The 19,090-nt window shown below is 35.3% G+C and overlaps 1 protein-coding gene across 1 annotated transcript; it reads right to left on the bottom strand.

The window, feature by feature from the left end:
- Positions 1 to 366: 366 nt before the first annotated feature.
- On the bottom strand, positions 367 to 5,650 carry LOC147543560 (linoleate 13S-lipoxygenase 3-1, chloroplastic-like). Its single transcript, XM_086634765.1, has 9 exons — positions 5,034 to 5,650; positions 4,576 to 4,856; positions 3,570 to 3,807; positions 2,823 to 3,146; positions 2,632 to 2,717; positions 2,433 to 2,540; positions 2,025 to 2,326; positions 1,636 to 1,902; positions 367 to 1,321 (listed from the first exon to the last, which is right to left on the bottom strand). Exons 1-9 carry the CDS (start codon positions 5,413 to 5,415, stop codon positions 565 to 567), a joined length of 2,745 nt encoding a protein of 914 aa, XP_086490891.1. The 5' UTR covers positions 5,416 to 5,650; the 3' UTR covers positions 367 to 564.
- Between the last annotated feature and the right edge of the window lie 13,440 nt (positions 5,651 to 19,090).

Genomic DNA, 19,090 nt, shown 5'->3' with positions numbered 1-19,090 from the left:
ATCACCATAACGAACAAGTATGGTGATAAGGGACTTCCTTACCAGGAGGTGAAGTAAATGTTGGCCAAGATTTTAGCATGAGTTTGGATCCCCTAATCTCCAACTTCTTTTACCATTACAATAATTTGTAAATTTCATCAAAAGAACAAACAACTTATTATGAGATGAGTCAACAACCTAGTGATTGTGCTCTAAAAGATTGCATTTACATTATTTATTGTAAGCTTTACAACTGATACGGCAATATCTAAATAGAATACTCTGGCTCGCTTGAGATTACCATTAAATCTTCTGATAACTAAAGATCGAGACAAAGCATGTTCTTTCATCTAAGAAATACCCTAAGAATGAAAGTTGAAACTCAAATCCAAAAATTTCAATTTATTCATTATATAACATTATTTTACATAAGAATCAGGGACAATTTGGTTCTCTTTCTCTATATAATACAAAAACACCACTAGTTACATATACACAATATATAGCATGTTAAGAAGTGCCGTTGATTTGGGCACTAAACTAAATTTCTAGTTACTATGAAGTGTGATAAAGAACAACATTGGTCTATATAGAAATACTATTAGGTACACCTCTACAAGTAACCCCAGGTTCAGAGCTTGGAGCAAGCAACTCATAAGGCAAAACCCCGGCTCCGCACCGGTTCCTAAGCTTCGGGTCGCGGTTCCTTCTCTCTATCTCTTTCTCTATCTGTTTGATCTCCGCTGAGAAGTCATAAAACGCTTCGACAATCTCACCATCACCGGACCAAATCGAAGGCTGACTCCTATCTCCTAAATATTCTTCATCGGGCGAGTGTTCTGATAATGTGTCTACTACTGCCATGAATTTTGTTGCTTGAAGCAAACTTGGCAATGAACAGAGGAAGAATCTTTGAGGATCGTCGAGGAAACTTGCATACTCTGGATCATTTTCGTCTGGAATTAATCGCCTCATTAGTGGTGGTCGGTTTGGGACATACCCACCATATGGGTATTGTCCGAAATTGAGTGCAGCATGTTGAGCAGATGCAAGCCAGATAAGAGTTGTGAGGATGTTAACTAGATCATCACTGGTAGTTAGTTTGGGCCACCATTTTTCATGGCGAAGATCTGCATGACCCACGTTTATGGATTCTTTGTACCAGGCTTGGAGCTCCTTGTCGTTGCGGATAAGGCCCGAATCCGGGTAGTAGTGATGGACATACGTTTTGACCCATTTTTCTATAGCAGACCAAATGAGAAGACCGTCTGTTGCATATGGGTAATCTTCAATGAGTAGCTTTAGTCCATGGGGCTGAGACGGATCTTCCATAGCCATACCTCTGCTTTGACAAGAGACCAACAGAAATTATTCATAAACTTCCATAACGACATAAGGTGGTACGCACACATCTGCTACCACGTCATGAAGACTAAAAGTGTGAGAAAACCAAGAAGAGTAGCCGAGTTCATAAAGACATTGTACTCGAGTCTCAAAGGATCCAAAGTCCTCTCTTCGAAACTCATTAGCCATTTTGAAGGAATTTACTCTCCTCTAACTTGTCCAACTCATGGGGGACAGAGACAACATGGGTTCTCAGATAAAAGCAAGGACAAAAGTGTATGTCAACTAAAAAAAGGTAGAGGTGTTACAAACCTGCGAATAAGATCGGCTGGGAGGCCTTCAAGATCGAAGCGCCAATTTGCTTTGTAAGCAGCTGCACTGATCTCCATGCAGTATTCACCGGGTGTAAAGCAACCCTCGATGACACCTCCGGCGTTGATGAGGTTTTGGCGGGCGAGGGCATTGATCTCTAAGGTGTATCTCATATGAGGATCCAAGAGCTTGAAGATGGGATGCATAGCACTCAGTTGCCTGTGTGCTGCTAAGATAAACGGTTCCAGACACGCATGGGTTCGTAACCTGTACAAAGAAACATTCAATTTCTTTCAATCAGGTTGCTATTCTAGTTATATGCATATATTTTTGTAGGCGCATGCATGTAAAGGAGAAACATTTAATTTCTTTCCATCAGTAATTCTTACCAGTGATTAACGAGTTGATGAACTCCGGCATCGTTGGAGCATACATGAGCCTTGGCGAGCTGCCATATCCAATTGGAGGTGGCACAGACGGGAGGTGTAAAGACACGCTTTGATTGAGATTTTGAATTTGTTAGTGGGAGACTAAGCTCAATAGCAATGGGTTTTAGGGTGCCCGCCGAGCTCAAGAAGAAGACAGCCCGTGTTGCATATGTTTTCCGCCCATCAAGAGCATTGATCCGCTCGACAAAAGGTAGGTAAGTGTCATGGAAATCCAACATAAAAAGCCTATTGTTCTCTAAAGCCTGAAAATATAGCAGAAGAGTGGTTAGGCCTAACAGTATAGAGCCTGCAAATTGATTCTCAGTATGTTTTTTTAAACGGAAGCATATTTGCGAGTTGTGTTGTTACCTGCTGAACAGACATGCCATTTAGATGGTCTATGATGTGTTCTTCCTTGATTGCCGACTCTTGTGGACCATAGATTTTCGGTTCAAGCTTGCTTACTGGTGGGAAGACCTGATTAAAAATGTTTTTTACACGTTATTATCTCCACAAATTCAAATTAATACTAGGAACCTATAAGGGAAAATGATTGTTAGAAACACACCTCAAGCCTCTGGATGTTTACAGGATTAATCCCAGCAAGTGCTTGTCTAGCAAATTCGTCATCTCTTAACCAAGCAAACTTGTCTTCTGCACCGACCAAATTTTATGTTATTTAATTAAAATCCATGAACTTCATAATATTTATTGAGAAAATGAAAACAAGAACATCAGGAGATTAGGATAAAATCTTACTTGAAACGATCATCGGAGTGTCATACTTAAGAAGGCCTTCACTAGATTCTTGAATCTTGTGAACGATCTTCGGGAGTTTCTTGAGTCCATCTTGTAAGCCTAACTTGAGCAAGAGACCTTCTTTATAAAGACTATCTACATCTGAAAACCCCTTAAAGTCACCGTTCAAGGGTGAAATGCTAGCTATTAAGGAAGGTAACAAATTATGAAGAACCGCTCTTAATCTCCCGGCTGAAAATGTGTCCTGTTTTGTTTCCTCGAATGCTTCATCTCTAGGAACATACATAGGCAATGGCTTCTCGACACGACTCTCCGCATTCATATCTGTAAAACATATAAACGTCAAGGAGTCTTAGTCATTCACTAAAATATGGTGGGTATTTTCGTAAGAATATGGCAACCCTGATTTAGTCACTTTTAGCACAGTGAGGAAGACTAAGTGATGATACTGATATAGTGATATTTAACCTCCATAAGTTCATCCGATACAGACAATAGTATTACAAAAAGAAGTGAAATAAATCCTACTTGCATAGATTTGCTAATTTTCTTGTAAAGTAGGACAAGAACACATGAATATTTATTTCTAAAACCTACAGAAAATACTATTTCTCGGTCACAAATTTTGCCATTTTGATGGGACACTATTAAATTGTCATCACCAAAAATGTCTAAATCCAACAGATCAAACATGAGAAGTTTGGTAATGTGAATTATCAAATGTAAACGAAGGAACTGGAAACTAACCAATATCAGATGGAGGTCGACCCGTTCGGCATCTTCGAGGATAAGGGATAGATTCACCTCCCAATGACGGTCTAACGAGGTCAATACCCTTATCTGGATTACCCAAATCGTTATAAGTAGCGTAATCATAAATCCTATCTGATAACTTCCTGAATCCTTGCCCATCTCCTCTAATTTCTTTAAGTTCCTGCTCTCTTAGCTCTTTTAGTGCAGCCGGTGTTTCAGAAGGGAGATATGGCTATTTGAAACAAAAATACAAGACAAAATTAGACAAGATGGGCTATTCTGCATTAAACACTATTCTACACTAAACACTATGCTACATTAAATCCTCTCATCCTAGTTATTCTCATAGCTGAATAGTTTAAAATACATGACTTATCAACTCATTGTCATATTGTTCTACAATAAAGACTCGCCATATTTATTTTCATCGTCAATTAACCCGAAATATATGAGCGATCAATTCACTTAAGGGTTTTTCCTTTTTGCAAATGTCAGCGTGGTCTGTAAGGAGGTCCCTGGTCCACCACGTGTCGAACCCGATCCACCAAGGATTGGGCCCCGTCCGCCAAGGATCGAGCTCCGTCCTCCTCAGCGAAAAGCAACAATACATGACACCATAAACCCAAGTTGAGTTTCAATTCACTTAAGTGATACTATATAACCTTATGACCTGTATGGAGGAAACATATAAGTATGGTAAAGAACTTGGACTACCTAACTAAAATCATTAATTAGAGAACTACAATTCAATGGAACTTTGAAAAGTAAGGTGATTGAACTTTTCAACTTTCAGGACTTGTTAACAAAGAATTAAACTATAAATCTAGTTTGTCATGTTTGACCCTTGAATATTGAATTGTATTTAAAACTAAAAACTAAAAAACAAAACTACAAGTTGACTGAAATAGTATAGTTTGAATCTTTAGATTCAAGTTTGAAACAAAACTAAATTAAATTTATAAAATTAGATACTAGAATAATCAAAAGTTTGAATTTTTACCATATTGGAGAAGAAAATTCTTTTCCCTGGATGAACTTTAGTAGATTGAATCCATGAATTGCAAGTAAAATGAACTGGACCACAAGCAAATCCTTCAATAATTATGCTTTCCATGAAGAACTCCTTTTGATGTCTATTAATTACAGTAATGGCTCCTGGAATTCCAAAGTTTGAATCAACAATGAATTCAGCTGTATATGTAACTCTCTCAGCTTTGATTTTAGATTTCTTTGACCAATCTCTTAATACAGCTCCATTACTCTTTTTTGGAGATTTAGTTTCTGCAAAACAAGTATTTGATCAAATTCCTGAAAGAAGAACAATCACTACCCAATCATCTAATAGGAAACAAATTCAACCCAAAATTTTAAATTTGATTGTTTGGGTTGAGATTAATTCAAAAATGAAAAAAAGGGTATGAATCATTTTGATGAAATATAAAGAGAAAATCTGCTTACTTGGGTCAATTTCTGTACTAAGAAGCTCAAGAACAATATTTCTTCCAATTTTATCAGTTAAAGCATCCAAATGATTTACAATAGTTTGTTTGAAATCTTCTTTATGTTTCTTCTTTACAATAACCACAGCTCTAACCTTGAATTGAACAGGTTTTTCTTGTTCAGCTCTTACTAATCTCTCACTAATAGCAGCCATGGTAGTTGTTTTCATAACTTTTCTTGAATTCACTCTTCTCTTTTGTTGAGGAACCATAGAAGGGGTAAAGTAAAGTTTATTGAGTTGAAGAGTACTTTTTTGATTTAGAACAAATCTTGAACAAGGTAATAAAGAAGAAGATCTTTCCATCACTAAACAACCCATAATTTGTTTAGCACCAGCCATGATTTTTCTTTTATTATCTTTCTCTCTCTCTCTTAATCTGTAATGAGTGTTCTGTTTAAAGAGAATGAAATGGAGGAGAGAGAGAAAGTTGGCTTTCGAGAGTTGAGAACAAATCTTGATTTTAAGTAGTATTTATAGAGAGAGAGATATACATAAGTAGGATTGGACCCACATACTACTTAGATTTACAAGTTCGACCTTCTTATATTTCTTGTGCCGTCCACATGAAAAATTCATTTCTCATTTTAGACTTGAAGTTTTACTCGCCAAACTTCTTTTTTGTTGTCTGACAAAGGACTTACCTCTAGTGTATTGGGATCAGTAGCTAAAGAGCCATTAGTCTTTTTAGTAAGTAAACATTTCTTCCGAAAAAATACACTTTAGAAGGATTATATTGAAAATACTTTAATGTTTAAAACAATCCACTAAACGATAAAACATTTTAAATAGTTGAAAATCTTTTTTCCTATCTAAAAATTCGGAAAAATATGAAATACAATTTGAAGGAAAATGTCTGACTAAGTATTAGAAATATGGTCATTATTTCAACCACAGTGACGAAATTCCGACGAGAAAAAAATAAAAAATAACTATGGTGGGCGAAATTTTGTATTTTTTGTGACAAACCTTCACCAATATTTTCACTAGTGAGATGAAATAATAAATGTTTTACGTAAGAAAGAGATGAGAAGAACTGAGGAGTATATAAGAACATAGTGCCTATAGATGGTAGTTTTTTTTTTCTTTTTTTTGTAGAAGAGGTTAAAAATATGATTTTGTGCTAGAATTTGTGGTTCCGAGGAAGAAGCATATGAAATAAAAGAAAACTCCGTAATATTTTGATTCTTAGTTTTCATCCCACTAAAATTTAATTTTTTCAATGTCAATGTCTATCTTCCAATGTCTATCTTCCAATGTCTATCTGTCTCCAACTGACTTACAATAGTATTTGGAATCTCATAGATTTCCGTACTTTGATTTGAAACATTCCTATATGCAGATTTTGCTAAGATATGAGCTACCTTATTTGCCTCACGATAGCAAAAATTAACCGAAGTATTTTGTAACTTTGCAAGACCCTCGACAATTTCGTAAGAAAGAGATGAAATAATAAATGTATTACGTAAGAAAGAGATGAGAAAAACTGAAGAGTATATAAGAACATAGTGCCTATAGGTGGTAGTTTTTTTTTTTGCAGAAGAGGTTAAAAATATGATTTTGTGCTAGAATTTGTGGTTCCGAGGAAGAAGCATATGAAATAAAAGAAAACTCCGTAATATTTTGATTCTTAGTTTTCATCCCACTAAAATTTAATTTTTTCAATGTCAATGTCTATCTTCCAATGTCTATCTTCCAATGTCTATCTGTCTCCAACTGACTTACAATAGTATTTGGAATCTCATAGATTTCCGTACTTTGATTTGAAACATTCCTATATGCAGATTTTGCTAAGATATGAGCTACCTTATTTGCCTCATGATAGCAAAAATTAACCGAAGTATTTTGTAACTTTGCAAGACCCTCGACAATTTCCATAACAATTGGTTTAATCTTCCATGGGATAACCTCCCTATCCTTCGAGCAAGTCTTTATGATTGTCAATGCATCTCCTTCTAGTATATACTCATATTCTGGCATAGATAGAGCAAGTTGTACTGCCAACTGAGCTGCAATATGATGTTTTGACCATGTCCTGATACTATTTAGTCGGACCCCTGTACTAAAGACCATTTTTTCACATGGAGTCAAGAATCATTACATTAAATATGGTATATATACATCGAGAAGTAAATACATGAACTAAATAGTTCATTTAATGTTCAACCAGTTGTTGGCTATTTTTGTGACACTCATTATGTTACCTAATATGTGCCATTGGAGGATTTTTCGTTGATATTATTTTCTACTTTCAATAAAGATTATTGAAATCATGTAAATTTATTTAGTTTTAAAGATAATTATCAAAACCGAAATGAGATGTATAGTCCAAATTAAATCATACAGTTTCGTAAGATAAGATAAATTCATATACATCTATGGAAACAACACTAAGGATTGTGAAAGAAAAGAGAATTGTAGTGATTTGTATTGATTTTCATAGGTATTACATAAGATCATTATAAGGAGTAGTACAAGAGAAAAGTTTAAGCAATTGAACAATGTGGGACTATATTGGACTATATTTCTAACATTCCCCCTCAAACGAATGACTTTTGCTAGTGAAAAATTCATGAGTTTGCTAAACAAATTTGTAGATTTTGACTTGATGGAGGCATCAGTGTGAGGTTGCTATGTTGTTGTTTGTTGTTGATTTTGCTTTTCTTCACTTGAAGAAAAGTTGGCACCATTGCCAGGTTTTGTTGATGTTGATATTGTTGTTGATTTTGCTTTTCTTCACTTGAAGAAAAGTTGGCACCATTGCTAGGTTTTGATGTTGATGTTGTTGATTTTGCTTTTCTCCATATGAAGAAAAGTTGGCACCATTGCCAGGTATTGACAATTACTAACCATTGTCCGGTTGACAATTACTAACCATTGTCCGGTTTTGGAGATCTTCCTACCTTGGTTTTTAATAGCCCTTACACATGATTATTACTCCATCATCATCAATGCAATTCAAGTTTTTGATCTACTTGATTTTATGTGTTGTTGAACATAAACACTAGCAATCATTCGATCTTGACCTTCCCACTTTTATTCTTCATTTATACTCTTTCTCATGTCTCCTCTTCTTTTGATCTTATAGAAAATATAATGGAACCAAGTAGCATACTAAAGTAACAAACATTTGAGAGTTCTCATCTTGGATATAAGAAGTATGAGCAAATCAATTGAAGAGAATTAACTCTTTTGCCATAAAGGAACCCACAAACATGTTTTCAAAAACATCAAAAGAAAACCATCTTTGAGAATAAGCATGATTTCTTTGATACATTCTATCAAACACTTCATGTGCATCTATTGTAAATCAAGATTTTGGAGAATTATAAGTATAGTTTCAAGATAAACATGGGGTATATAACTATTCTAACAAAGAAATCCATGAATTCTTTTCCCCCTCTCTAATAGTTTTCCAATTTCTCTCAAAATATAACTTCATGGACCATGGATACACATAGATTTGATGTTGTGGAGGACTTGACATTTGAAATGCTTGAGATCATTGAAGAGTATATCATGTGATTTCTTCAACAAATCACTCTTCTTTGGATCTTTCATCTTCTTGTTAATCTTCATCATCTTCAAATACTATTGAGAAAAGTATTGAAGAATGATTAGATCTCAACACTAGAAGAGAACTACTCTTATTTTAAAGAAAGAAAAAAAAAAACACTAAACTTGAACTAAAAACCGATAAAAGTCCGGCGGACGGTAGTCATTAATGGGACTACCGCCGCCGGCAAGCGGAAGACTCTATTGACTAACCCAAGAAAAAAAAAAAACTCAGAAGCTCTTATACCATAAAAGAAAAGAGAATTGTAGTGATTTGTATTGATTTTCATAGGTATTACATAAGATCATTATAAGGAGTAGTACAAGAGAAAAGTTTAAGCAATTGAACAATGTGGGACTATATTGGACTATATTTCTAACAGATTGCAAATGTCTTAAATCGTGATGTTCTTCTCAATTTGTTTCAAGTTGTATTTGCTGGCAAAGAAATAGTTCTTATAAAAGTGTGTCGCCGTTTTAGGTTAACATGATGCACTTGACGAAGTAAATTATTATTCAGAAATATATTATAGACTAATTAATTTTTTTAAAACTCCATTCCATGGTTATGAAAATCATCAAAGACAACCTCAATTTCTCTCTATTTTTCCTTAAAATAAAACTAAGATTAAACTATATCAAACATATTTATAATGGTACTTTTTATATTTGAAGTGTCACGACTACTATTCAACAAAAAGAAAAAAGTGTCACGACTATTACTATTTTTTGTTATCAGTATGTGGAAAACATTTATTAGTAGAAGGCAAAGTGATATAGGAGTCCCCACGTTTTTTAAGAGAAAGAACTGAGTCAAACTAAACGAGTTGCGGGTTTCGGAGTAAGAGCGACGCGGTTAAGAGAAACCGTAGAGAAGGTGGGATTGTTCTTTTCTATATGGAAAGACACTAATACCTAGGGGTGGGAAAACGGTCCGGGAACCCGATATCCGGCCCAATCCGCCCGGACCGTTTACCCCCGAAACCGATTGCTACCCGAGCCGGGTATACCCGGCCCGATGGTTCGGGCTATATGGGCCGGGACACAGACAGGAGCTCCTATCCGAGTCCCGGCCCGAAATATCCGTCCGAAACCCGCCCGCTACAACCCGCCCGTTAGCTACCCGAAGGGTACTACCCAAACACCCTTTTCATACCATATCACCAACACAAGTTTATATGATCTAAAGGTGTGGGACTAAAGAGCTTGAGTTACTTAAAATTTTAGCTTTTGCCAAGCCTTGTTTTGGGATGCAATGGAAGAGGTAGATATAACTTCCCTCTTGCTTCTTGTATCCTTATCCCAACAATGTGGGACTAATAGATGAAGCTTATTTAAAGTTTTTGCCTTTAAAGAAACATGTCTTCCAAAGCAAATGAGGAGGTTATATATAACCTATCTCCTTGCTTCTTTTATTTCTAACTCAGAGGTGTGGGACTAAAAGCTAAAGCTTGCTTAAAGTTTGTTTTGTGATGTTGGCCTTCTTGTGACCTTGACTAACTATGGGGCATGGTCAATAGTAATTGACTATATCAAATGGTCCTAAGATCTTGTTTTTTTTCCTCCTAACTTTAATGTATTTTATTTTCAACACAAAAAAAATACTTGGGTATATTTTGCTAAACAAAATTTTGTAAGACATTATAAATAGTTAATAAACTTTAGTGGTCACGGTCACCATGTCTATTCCGTATTTTAATGTGCCCAACCAAAAACTTCATTAGACGACTTAATGGGTTAAATTATGGTTGAAAATGTCGATATGTGTGTTCATAGAAGAATATCTAGTGAAGAGTTATGTGTTGTTTTTCGTAGAAGGATGCAATTTAAGGAGTTAGGCAAGTTTGGGAGGAGATGCATAATTTAATAATATTCGTTATGGTTGTGATAACGAATTGCTCGCAAGAGAATATGAGGCATGACAGGAAGCTGAAAAGAAGGCAGTACTAGTAGTGACTGTAGTGTGTAGTCGGTCATAGCTTGAAACACACGGCCTTAAGGCTCTACTTTAAATTTCCCTCAATGGCAAAAATTAAAAAAATTATAAAACATTCATTTTGTTTAGTGATTAATAGGTAAGAATGGTTGGGATATAGAGTGAGTTGATTTATAGGAGCAGTTCTCTTTACATATGAAGTGTAGAAATTAGAATCCACACATGCATACTATCTAGACTTTGACCCATTTGTAATCTTTTCCTATTCTCTTTGTTCTTGTTGTGTGGTTTGTCTTCTCAACAAAAATTATTCGAGATATGTAATGGGTCTAACACTCCAGTCGAGTGTTCGGATGTTCCTGGTTGGAGATTTTTTAGAAATAGAGAATTCCTAATGTTTTGAAGTTACTAGACATTTTGCTAAAGGAAGCTAAGTATTTCATAGCCTTTAAATAGGTTTAATTACTTAATAGGACACTTAGATCCTGCTTGGTTAATCATAGAGGGTTGCTTGATCACGATTGTATGATCTTAATTGAATTCGAATCATATGTATTGTCGATGGCGATTCTTAATTTTCCAATCGAGAAAGTAATTGAACCCTTACGAAGAAATGAATATCGATTCGAAGAAGGATGTTCCCCTGTCTTGGCTTTAAAAAAGAAACATTTAATGAGGAGAAGATCAATTAATAGAAAAATATCAATCAATAGAAAGTAAAGGTAAAATGAGTGTAGAAAATGTAAAGAACTTAGTAGAATTTGAAGATTTAGGGGATTCTGTTTTGCTAGTAACATTTGAAATTACTTAGGAAGAACTTTTAAGTAAATCTCAAGAGAGTGCTAGTAACATTTCTTGGTGATTCTAAAGATAAAGAACAGCTAGGGGATTCTGTTTTGCTCCTCTTTTGATTCATTTGACTTGTAAAGGTGTTGTTTATGAAATGCAAAGGAAGAGGTTACATGTTCTTCCCTCGGTTGCTTCATCTTCAACACTATCAATATGGTACTACTGAGTTAATGAAAGCCTTGTATTGAAAACCAAGAGATTATATAACTTATTCAATTGTTTCATTTCGTTAATATGTGGTACTAAAGAATTGCAAGGGTGTTCAATTTTGAAATGCAAGCTTTGTTTTTTAAAGCAAAGTTTGCTTTCTTTATCTTCAACACCATCAATGTGGCACTAAAGAGTTAGTGAAAATTAAAATCTAAGTAAGTAGGAGTAACATTCTACATAGTCCCACATCATTGGGTGAAAAGAAAAAGAGAGGTTAGAGAATGGTTATTTATACCATCCTTAGTCAAACCCACTAAACATACATGCATTTAATTTACAAGTTAAAACTTGGTAATTTATAAGGTAAAACTTGTTTATAAAGAGTCAATATTAATATTTTAATCAAAATCTTTTATAAATAATCCGAACCCGTCCGGCCCGTGACCGCCGTGGCCCGATTGGGCTTGCGGGCACGGGCGGGCTGCGGGCATGAGATTGGGGTTAAATGTCCGGCCCGATCCGCCCGACGTTTAATGGTGGGCTACAACTTTTGTTACCCGATCCGCCCGAGCCCGTAAGAAAGAAGCCCGTGGTCGCCCGAACCCGCCCGAATCCCACCCCTACTAATACCCCCTACTATAATGAGGCTTTGCCAAACCAAGGTTAATTGCATTATGTTTTGGTGGGAAAATGAAATGGAGTTACAAAAAGGGTTATTTCCCTAATGGCCCCCAACTTTGTGACCAGTTTCCCGCCTGGCCCTCTACTTTACGAAAAATATCCATATGGTCCCCTTCCGTTATAACACCGTCACTCTCTCTCTCCTCCATCATGTTTTTTCTATCTGTCAAGTCACGCCACATCATCTGTTACGCCACCTCATCATCTTCTCCGGCATGGGTTGCTGGCCGGCGACCTTCAAATTTTTTTTTTCTCTCTCTAAAAAAAAATTGTTTTGTTTTTTTATTCTCTCATATCTCTCTCTAAACTCCGGCGAAGGGACCCCATCGCCGGAGTTTAGAGAGAGAGGTGAGGATAAAAAAAAAATTGAGAGAGAAAAAAAATTGAGAGGTCGCCGGCCGGCGACCCATGTCGGAGAAGATGATGAGGTGGCGTAACAGATGATGTGGCGTGACTTGGCAGAGAGAGAAAACATGATGGAGGAGAGAGAGTGATGGTGTTATAATGGAAGGGGGCTATATGCGTATTTTTCGTAAAGTAGGGGGCCAGGCGGGAAGCTGGTCACAAAGTTGGGGGCCATTAGGGAAATAACCCTTAAAAAATGAGATTTCATAGAAATGCCCCAACTAATGTCTGACCTAACAGCATAATTGACGCCGTTAGATCGTAATCGGCCTACAGTCTTCGGGCGGTGACCATAATAAAAAAAATATTTCTTCTTATTTCTCCTTCTCCTTCTTTCTTCTTTCTTCTTCCTTCTTCTTCTGTCTCTATTCTCTTTCTCTCCCTATAAATCTCGGGCGAAAGGGAGCTTATGATGAATGTCAAAGGGGTTATGATGAATATCGAGCCAAATGTGCTCTTATAAACATATAAAGGAGAGATACTGAAGATCTCCATACACCACACAAAGACTTTGATATGCTAACAACAAAACTGTCTTCTACGAATCCTTTTGAAAATGCATGCAATTCGACAAACTCAAATTTGGGTAACTAAACCACAAATCTAAAACACCACAAATTTTCATTTTTCTTTCTCCAAAGAACTTTAATAGACTTCTAGTGAACAAAATGTTATATGGGCAGAATCACAAAAAAAAAAAAAAGATCTGGGTAATTGACGTTGAAAGGTGAAAGGATAAACCTTAGATTCCTTTGAAGAAGAACGCCAACATTTCGCAACACAAACAAGATCCATGCTTAACTCAAAACTGAGTTCAACCCCTTCCTTTTCAAGGCTATTTTGCAGATTTGTCTCAAAATTACCAAATATTCAGAGATTTCGAAAGAAACTAACACTCGTCATTCTATATTACTCTCATAAACAAGAGACATAAAAAACCAGACCTTTAAGGTTTAGTTTTCCACACCTCCAGCAAAGCGGAGCCATTTCACCGGATGGTTTAGAGAGAGTAGAGAGGGAAAGGAGAGAAGAGGAGAAAGAAGAAGGAAGGAGAAGGAGAAAAAAAACTAAAGTCATTGGTCGGAGATCGTTAACCGGTGATGTTTTGCTGGAAAAAGAGAAAAAGTAGAGGTGGGTGATAAACACCCTCAAGTTTGGACATTGTCTCTAACCATACTTAGTAATTTTTTTTACCAAGTCTTGTATGAAAGATACATTGCCTTTATTCCTTAAACAAGTTTGGGCATTGCCTATCAAATTTCCCTTTGAAAAACTAGGGCTGAAATTTACGGAAATGGACATTCTTGATTTTTTCTCTCATGATCAAAGTTGTGGGGTGGGGGAGCGGGCTGTGCGCCAGCACCACAAAGGGCCCCCTACAAAATCGATCTAACTTTAGTTGGATAAGTATAGAGTCGCAACTTAATGCATCAAAGCACCATCAATTGCAATGGTGCTTTACCCATCGGTCTAAAAATCCGAGGTTCGAGTCCTTGTTGAGGCATTTTCTTAACTAGTTCATTCTAAAACAACTCTAATTTTACCGAAGTTGGTAAAACTAGTGACACGAAAAATCATTCTTCAAGGGCTTGATTAACATTTTGTTTACTTTATTAACTTATATTAGTCTTTGAGAAATTTAAACCTTTGTGATAAATAATTATATGAACCTGTACTATTATTTTCAAACAAAAATTATAAATTTATTGAACAGGCATATTGAACCTGTGATGATTTTATTGTATTAAATTTGATTACAATATCCTTACTTTTTCAGAAAGTTCATTGCCTATTGAATAAATAAACAATAGCGATAAACGTCGGATAAGCGTTACACAAGAATTTTTCTTGAGATTATATTTAGCACGTACTAGTTGGTGAGATAAAATTCTAAAATACTATAAGATTTCTACTCCATGGTAGCATAATTTGACGTGAAATACTAATTTTATGTATTATTTTTGTGATTGTCATCTATATCCTTCATTGTGTATATTTTTTAATACTTTAGGAGTTTACACTTGTTCTACAAAAAAACCTTTGTTAATCTTTACAACGTATTGATATTAAACCGAGAATGAAAGAGGCCTAAAGTCCAACAACAAAGAGGTCTAAAGCCCGACAAATTATTGCATTATTTATAACCTAAATTACATGGGATAAATCTTGATGGCAAACTGCTTCCACCGAGACTCGATCCCACAACCTCATGGGCTTAAGAAGGGTGTTCAACCGTTACACCAAAGAGTGGTGGACCTATTTCCTTTCCTTTTCCCATATATATGAATTCTCATAAACAAATTTGTTTATTAAATTGTCATTAATTTAAGGTTTTATCGGCCTCTTAGATGTGATCAACTTGTTTGTTTGACCCCTAATATAACTAGAAAACAATTTGTCCTTCTAAGAAACAAATCTATTAAGAATTTGTTGACTTTTCTGTAATTACCCTTCACCTGTCGCGTGATTTCTCCTTCCTCTATGATTTTCTCCACCTTGTTGTTTTCTTTGTTACCCTTCTCTCATTCACTGTACATCCACCAATGGAGGTTCCTAAAAAAAACAACGCAATTACAAGAGGTTCGTGCAAAGACTTCATTATTATCCCCGCCTTTCATCACTCTGAATATATGCGAAAGCAAGTTTAATTTTCATATATTATATGAATGAAAACATTTTTTATTTTTGATTGAAGGTTTTTTTAATGGAGATCCTCCTAGTGAAAGAAAAAAGAGAGAAAAACGAAGAGGATGCAAGACAAAATAAAGAGAGAGAAAATATAGAAAACGAGGTAAAGATAAAATCAGGATGACAACGGTAAAGTTATAACATTCCTTAAGGAACTGTTAACTAGGTGACTGATTTGTCTAATGATAAAATATTGGAGGTAAATGGGCGAGTCACTCACATTCAGGGGTCGAATGAATTAACCCTATTTTACCATAGATTTCAAGGGGTTTTCATCTGAAGATAGAAATTGGGTAGGTTGCAACTCAGGAAACGATGATATGTATGTCCTATATATTAACAACCTCAAGTCGTTCATTTTCATTTGGGACGTTGCTTTCGATCAAATCTGTTACAATTACACACACTCCTTCCATTTGGGAGTTTGTTTTCAATCAGACCCATTACAATTTCATTCCATGGGACTCCTTAAGGCCTGGACGAGAGTTCCATGAGATGGAAAATCTCCTGGTCGGCTCGGGATCACAATGGGATGAGGAATCACAATCAGATTAGAATTTGACTTTAGGTCCTTATAAAATGACAAAATTAAATTAGAAAAAGGGAGGAAAAGTTCTAAATATATCTTTCACCTACTCTAGCAGAAGATAAAAATGAAACAATATTTCTTATAAAGTCATCTCTCAATTCAGAAGAAGATTTGGTCTTAAAGATAAAGTATCACCATTGAAGGAAAATCAATAAGGTCTTGCATTTGATTCTAGCTGACCTAAATGTGGATATCAAGTCAATTATTCGTGTGTCTCAAGCAAAGTCATTTGGCTTCTCAGGATAAAAAATAATTTTTAAAAAATAAGCTACAAATGGTTTGAGGCACACGTTGAACAATTCAAAAAAAACATTGGAACAAAATCTGACGCGGTGAACTTAGGTTGAGGTATTTTAAGAGTTTTGGCATTTGTACCATTATTGTCTACTAATTATGGTTAAATTTCACACCATCCAACTTGGAATCAATTGGTAGTGAGTGGCAATGACAAAAATATTGTATCCTCTGTATAAGAATACCATTTTCCCATGCAGGGTTATTTCATACACCCTCTCACATGTAGTGTTAATTGAATCTAACACGAGTCTGTTTTGTTGTTGAGTGATGTGGAACACGTGTGGTTATTGGGTCTAGCTCTGTTATAGTGTTAAAATTTTTGAACATCTGATTCAAAACTGACGATGTTTAAATGTGATTTTTAGGTTATCATTCTGGATAAAGATATCTTTGCTTATAATCTCGAACTGTTTCTTCTTGTGTGGGGGCAAAACCTGCAAGGAACTCTAAAATTTCTCTGACGCTCAAGTCAGTTAAGGATTCTTGCAACTAAACAATTGAATTGGAAATAGAAGTTAAAATTTTTGAACTTCTATTTCAAAACTGACGATGTTTAAATGTGATTTTTAGGTTATCATTCTGCATAAAGAGATCATTACTTATAATCTCGAACTGTTTCTTCTTGTGTGGGGGCAAAACCTGCAAAGAACTCTAAAATTTCTCTGACGCTCAAGTCAGTTAAGGATTCTTGCAATTAAACAATTGAATTGGAAACAGAAGTTAGGATTCAACCTTCTATTTATTGGTTGTGTTGTGCTTCCTCAGTTTAAGGCGAACTTGTTGCTTTATGTAGGCTCTTTCAACCGCCTGTTGATAGTGGTTGTGATGAGGCGGCGTAGATCCCACCGGCTCGTTCAACTAACATGTTGCTTTATATAGGTTCGATTAAAAATTGACGATATTTAAATTTTACTTTTAGGTTATTCTGGATAAAGAGATCGTTGCTTCTAATCTCGAGCTGTTTCTCCATATCCGGAGGCAAAACCTGCAAGAAACTCCGAAATCTCTCTGATGCTCAAGTCAGTAGAGGATTCTTGCAGTTAAATTTAAGATTGGAAATCGAAGTTAAGATTAAACCTTTGATTTATTGGTTGTGTTGTGTTTCCCTAGTTTAAGGTGAACCTGTTGCTTTATATAGGCTCGCTCAACCACCTGTTCATAGTGGTTGTGATGAGACGGCATAGATCCCACAGTCTAAGAATGAAAGTACTATTTCGTAGTCGTAAGATATTAAGTTTTCTTGTTTGGGTTTATCATGTCAAATTTGATAGATCGTATTGCTGATCTTGTAGATTTCACGGAGAAAGTTTTTTTCTTGGGATTCTTGAGATTCAAGTTATTTAGATTCTTGATATATTTTCCACCCGACTCTTGGATTAGATTCAGGCTTAAGTCGGAAAATTATTAAGCACGCTTCTACCCCTATGTTTCGGGATTAAGTTATCAACCCCACTTTTGACAGACTTCCTTTACTTCTCCAAAATTCAGGCAGACCTAATTGTATTTAAAACCAGAGTAGGCTTTAGATCTATCTCATTTATGTTTTAGTCGTGAGCGAAGAACCATGAAGACGTGCAAGCCTACAAGGTTTTAAGATCTATCTCATTCTTTTTCTTTTCTTGGACTTGCCCTGCCGCTTGGGCATCTCGTACTACAGGATTGTTAGTTTTGGAAGGACTCCAAATCGTAGTAAGGTTAGTTTGGGAGAGACTCCAAAGAGTCACCTTCAGTCGAGGAAAACATAAGCTCACTTGATCGGGCGAAGAACCATTAGTTTAAGAGCTACTTTTTGATGGTCTGGTTTTAATCATGTAAATATAAATGCTATCAAGATAGATGATAGAATTTCTAGAGAATGACTCAATGACATATTGTGAATGAGATATATTCGATAATGAATTGTACCACAACAAATGCATCTACATGCATAAAATTAGAAGTTGGGCGGAATAAGTTTTTGGCTTCTCTTGTTGATGCATCCTGAAATTTGTGTGATTGCAAATCCCTTGACTGCATGGGACAATATTTTATGCATATCATGAACTAGCTTTTTTCTTTGTTTCTCAATCTATTTGAAAATAGAAGTTAGGTCAAATTCATGAAAATTGAAGGATCAGGGTTGGTTCTATTCAAGTCAACTTACAATATATAAAGATATCTACTTTGTCTTGCCCATTAGGTATATTATGCTAATATTATAACACATTAGCTGATTAGCACCTTGCATGTGAAAATGTACCCTTATCTACCTTTTTTTTGTTGCAAGCTTATCTACTTAAATATGGGTATAGTACATTAGTTTTATAATCCACCATTTTAAAGGTTTCAAAAATAAACTCCAAATAAAATTTCAAGTTGTGGCTAAAGGGACCACAATTTTTCAAAACACATGTTGTACCTTAAAAAATTACCTTGAAATTGTAATAAAACCATTACAACCACAACAAAAATTCTTGGAAATAAATTCAAGCACTTGAGTAACAAAAAATGACAATAGCATCGTTATTTTGTTATATTATTTGATCTTAGAATACTGTCGTGTAGGATTAAAAGTTTTTTTTAGTGATAATATAGTGTATTGATCAAAATGTGGTGAAGAGGATAATTAAACAAAAGTAAAATAAAAATGAATTACAAACTTCTAATTAAGTATTCACAATTCTTACAATAAGAGTCCCAACTAAAATTAGAAAAATAAAAGATGCAAAACTCCATATAAAAAGGAAATACTTGACCCAAGTAATATTTCTCATGATTTGATATAAAACTTCTAATGACATATCTAAGATAGTCCTACTCTTAATGTAGCTAGGCCTATAATTAATGTGTACCAAAAGGTGGAAATGAATGCAAATATTGGTGAACAA

The sequence above is a fragment of the Eschscholzia californica genome, unplaced genomic scaffold (genome assembly GCF_041429995.1).
Source record: "Eschscholzia californica isolate CP2 unplaced genomic scaffold, dmEscCali1.0.p SCAF_4, whole genome shotgun sequence".
NCBI lineage: Eukaryota > Viridiplantae > Streptophyta > Magnoliopsida > Ranunculales > Papaveraceae > Eschscholzia > Eschscholzia californica.
This window is presented reverse-complemented; position numbering and strand designations above follow the sequence as displayed.

Excerpts from the sequence above, each read along its gene's own strand:
- LOC147543560 (XM_086634765.1), bottom strand. The coding sequence starts at position 5,415 with ATGGCTGGTGCTAAACAAATTATGGGTTGTTTAGTGATGGAAAGATCT. Across the intron at positions 3,808-4,575 it reads GAATTTTCTTCTCCAATATG|CCATATCTCCCTTCTGAAAC; the intron begins GTAAAAATTCAA and ends TGTTTCAAATAG. Across the intron at positions 2,541-2,631 it reads TAAACATCCAGAGGCTTGAG|GTCTTCCCACCAGTAAGCAA; the intron begins GTGTGTTTCTAA and ends ATTTTTAATCAG.